The following is a 4,333-nucleotide window of genomic DNA, read 5'->3' on the forward strand; positions in this document are numbered from 1 at the left end:
ATTAATGGAGATGCCACACAAATTATCTCCTGAAGCGAGCCACAATGTTCAAAGTTGCATTGGCAAGAGTATGCATCTACCGTCATGTACCTGAAGTGCGGCGTTGTGCTACAATACTCTTAAATATTTGTGATAAATTTAATTTCCCGTTACAACGCACGGGCACTTTTTGCTAGTACACCCTAAAGTCATTAAAAGGCGATTAGCGTTGCCGGCCGCCCCTCTGCTGCCTCCTGCCTCGGTGTAATTCTCCTACGGTCTAGCTAACTAGCCACCCAAGGTTCATTGATCGCCGGTAGTGAGTTGCAGATTAGTCTACCATGTCATTCGCCGGTGTATCTGTCGTCACCGTGAGCTCCTAGGCGCTGACAGCTCTCCTACCTGCCCCAGCGCCAACGGGTACCACTTGCTTGTCGTCCAAGGCCACTCGCGCATGCGCGAATCCAACATATCTCACTGTTTCTCCGTCGGAGGCTACCGCTGGAAAATCGTGTATAATCCTGCACTTTATGACCTGGGCGAAAACGGGCGTCGTAGTACTTTGTGTTTTTCTCGACGAGAAAGTAGACACCACAGAAGGGCCCATGAAGGCGCACATCAAGTTTAGCTTCGTTGACGCGACTGACAAGCAAGAGCTGGCACGTATCCATGGTAGCAAAATACTAGAGCTACGAGGCGAGTGCACTGATGCGTTTAAGTACATCGAGAGGGCAGTCTTGGACAAACATCTCAAGAACGACAGTTTCACCATCCGGTGCGACGTCGTGGTCCTAAATCGAACATGGGACACCGCATTCATTACAGTGCCACCTTTCAACATGCAACAGAACTTCACCGACTTTCTCCAGGCTGGGGAGGGCACCGACGTGGTCTTCCATGTGAGCCACAAGACATTCACCACTCATATGTGTATTCTCGCGGCCCGGTCTACGGTCTTTAGGGCAGCTATCTTTGGCCCCATGAAGGAAGGTACGTCCACGACCGCCACCGTGCATATAGATGATATGGATGCTACGGTATTCAAGGCCATGCTTGGGTTCATCTACAGTGACTCATTTCCAGTGATCGTCGCGGATGAAAATGAGGGCGCCCTGCTGCAGCACTTGCTCCTCGCGGCAGACAGGTACAACCTCCCAACACTTCGGGCGATGTGCGAGAAGAAGCTTCGTGAGCACATAGACGTGAGCACGGTGACCTCCATACTAGGGCTTGCCGAGCAGCATGGCTGTGACGGGCTGAAGAAGGCGTGTTGCAAGTTCCTCCGGTGTCCGGACAACCTGAGGGCAGTGGTGTCCACGAATGGCTTTGATGGTTTCTGCAGGAGCTGCCCCACTCTTATGAAGGACATGATCCTTGGCATTCTACCGGCAAAGTAGGACTTCTCCATATTAATGTTAGCTCTTCATATATTCCGTCAATTTTTTCGCGTGCCTTGTTTACTCTCTTTGTCATTGCAGAAGGAAATGGAAAAGGAAATGAAGGCTCTTCAAATTCGATCTAGAAGATTGTAGTAGCCGACGTGTTTTGCAGGTCAAGGTGGTGGGTGCCCTTGGATCACTCATGGATGAGGTCGTCTGCTTTGCAACGAATTGCTTTCTTCAGTTTCGTACCTTTGTTGCTCGCTACGTTGTAGCATGTGTGCGGATGTTTCCTAAAAGTTTCCTGTAAGAGGGGATCTTCGTATCCTCCAGGATGTTGCTATTTCTTTACATGCTGCACTTTGGAACTTTGTGCAAACATCTAGTGATTTCCTTAATTAAATTGGGAGAGAAATTATTTTTTTAAGAAAAAGTAGGAGAAAAGGTGTTTTCACTTCGTTTTTGCCCTTTTAATTCTATTATTTCCTAGGATTGGAGATTTAAATTTAAAATATGGCTTATTCATTGGAAACGATGGAGTTGGAGTTAACCTAGATATATCCAAAACTTCTAAGAGACAAGGCGTACATTTTTAGATACATTAAAACTGAGAACCCTCCCAGCCCTTTTAGGCCATCAACATTTCTAATCATTGGATCGCCACGTCTAATCATTTTCGGTCGTCAGATTTGTTGTTAGTCCCACCTAAATCTCGTGTGCATGCTAACTCGCGTGTCAGGCTACACTGAACTTTTCGGGCTGCTGCTCCGGTGGCTTTTTTGGGCATCTTACGTTCAATTGGGCCTACTGGCCTACTGGCCTGCACTACCATTGTAAAACAAAATGTAGAAATTGCTCGGTTGCTACGTCTGCGAGAAAAAGGAGAAGGAGATCCGGCGCTCCGCATGCGAGACAAAGAAGGGGATCCAGCGCCGCGCGAGAGGTGAGAGGCCGGTGCGGGCGGTTGCTGCGAGAGAAAGAGGAGCGGGTGGATAGATCAGTCTTGGCTCTCATGGCACTGGTGCACCCTATCTGTCCGGCGGCGAGTGATGTCGCCACTGCCACATGTACGACCCCCATCTCTCTTGCCTCATGATAGCTTGCTCGCCTCACTACTAGGAAAAGGGCTATAACTAATATCGACATTAATGACGCACCACATATGTAGTGCGCCACTGCTATATAGCAGTGGCGCACCATGTGTAGGTACGCCATTAATGTCCATATCACTAATAGCGTACCACACCCACGGTGCGCCACTACTAACATTTTTTTTCCAAACTAGTAATGGCGCACCAGGACATAGTGCGCCACTACTAGTTTTAACTAGTAATGGCGCACCACACACTCTGTGCGCCACTATTAACAAATGTTTTTTTTTACTTTTTTTTTCAAAACTAGTAATGGCGCACCAGTGTATAGTGCGCCATTACTAGTTCAAACTAGTAATGGCGCACCACAACCACGGTGAGCCACTACTAACATTTTTTATTTTTTTGCAAAAGTTAGTAATGGCACACCACGTAACAGGTGCGTTATTAGTAACCGTTACTAATGGTGCATTGTTAGGTGGTGCGCCATTACTAACTTTCTTTGCACCCCACCCCACCCCCCCCCCCCCCGACCGCTTTTTCAGTTTTAAAAAAAATAAAATAAAATAAGTTCCCCATGTGATATGTGGTCTAGTTGTTTGGAAAATTTACAAATATGAATTTCGATATTATTTGCAAAATCTCTATGGAATTTAGTAAAATGGGCATAACTTTTGCATACGAACTCGGATTAAAAAGTTTTTTATATGAAAAATCATCTACTCGAAAAGTTACATCTGAATTGAACCGGAGGAGCCCCCGTTCAAGATTTTAAGAATCCCCAAAATCCTAACAGAAGGAAAGATACGAGGCTTTTAAGATCTAGTGGGGGGAAAATGGAAAAAATTCAAACTTAGTAGTGGCGCACCATTTGCTAGGTGCGCCACTAGTAACAGAAAAAAATGTGGTTTCAATTTTATGTTTTTATTTTTATTTTTTCAAAATATAATACGTAATATGACCAGGAAGTTTGAAATATTTTTTCAAAATTTCATCACACTCATGAACATGAACCAAGTCCTAGACATCAATAAGGTTTAATGGGATTGATATGATAGATATATCAATAAGTGCCTGTTAAGTGAGTTGGTGCTGGGGTTGGATAGAACTGCGAAGTTAAGCGTGCTTGGGCTGGAGTAGTGTGAGGATTGGTGACCTTCCGAGAAGTTTGACCACGGAGTGCGATTTGACTTGAGATTAAGCATATTGACCTGAGATTAAGCTATAGTGACTCGAGATTAAGAAAAAAACAAAAAAAATTGAATTTTTTTTGAAAAATTTCTTGAAAAAAAATTCGAAACTTTTTTTTGGAAAAAATTGTTAGTAATGGCGCACTTCTATGTGGTGCGTCATTACTAAGTCAGATAGTAATGGCGCACTTCTAGGCATTGTAATGGCGCACCTATAGTGCGCCATTACTATTTGTTACTAGTGGCGTGGTAATAGTGGCGCACATATAGTGCGCCATTAAGGGCAAAAATAGGTGCGCCACTAATTAGTCTTTTCCTAGTAGTGCCTCAGCCCATTCTCATCTCTCTCGCAGGTCCTTGGTAGCCCTAACCGCGCCGGTGGCAGAGTCGACGACTCTGGGTCATGTCGCCACTGCCACATGTAAGCCACATCTCCGCCCGCTCCCATCTCTCTTTCGTTCGTAGTAGAAGAACCCTAGCCCACCCCCTCCACCCCTTTGCTCGATTCTTCATTTTCGTGGGAGCTATAACAGCACGAAAGGTAGTGTCGGGTCGGCAAGGCAAGAACTTAGCCGCGCCAGGATATACCTCAGCCACACTTTTCTAGGGACGCAAAGGGTATTTTTTTTTATTTTCTTTATTAATTCTTCATTTCTAATTTGATGTTGCTATTTTGATTCCTTGAAGTGAGTCA

The 4,333-nt window shown here is 45.3% G+C and overlaps 1 protein-coding gene across 1 annotated transcript; it reads left to right on the forward strand.

Annotated features, from left to right (window-relative positions):
* The first annotated feature begins 320 nt into the window (after positions 1 to 320).
* On the forward strand, positions 321 to 1,376 carry LOC125519511 (BTB/POZ and MATH domain-containing protein 2-like). The gene has a single exon (XM_048684298.2). It carries the CDS (start codon positions 510 to 512, stop codon positions 1,374 to 1,376), a length of 867 nt encoding a protein of 288 aa, XP_048540255.2. The 5' UTR covers positions 321 to 509.
* The last annotated feature ends 2,957 nt before the right edge of the window (positions 1,377 to 4,333 follow it).

The sequence above is a fragment of the Triticum urartu genome, chromosome 7A, assembly GCF_056163025.1.
Source record: "Triticum urartu cultivar PI428250 chromosome 7A, HENAU_Tu73, whole genome shotgun sequence".
Taxonomy (NCBI): Eukaryota; Viridiplantae; Streptophyta; class Magnoliopsida; order Poales; family Poaceae; genus Triticum; species Triticum urartu.

Excerpts from the sequence above, each read along its gene's own strand:
- LOC125519511 (XM_048684298.2), top strand. The coding sequence starts at position 510 with ATGACCTGGGCGAAAACGGGCGTCGTAGTACTTTGTGTTTTTCTCGAC.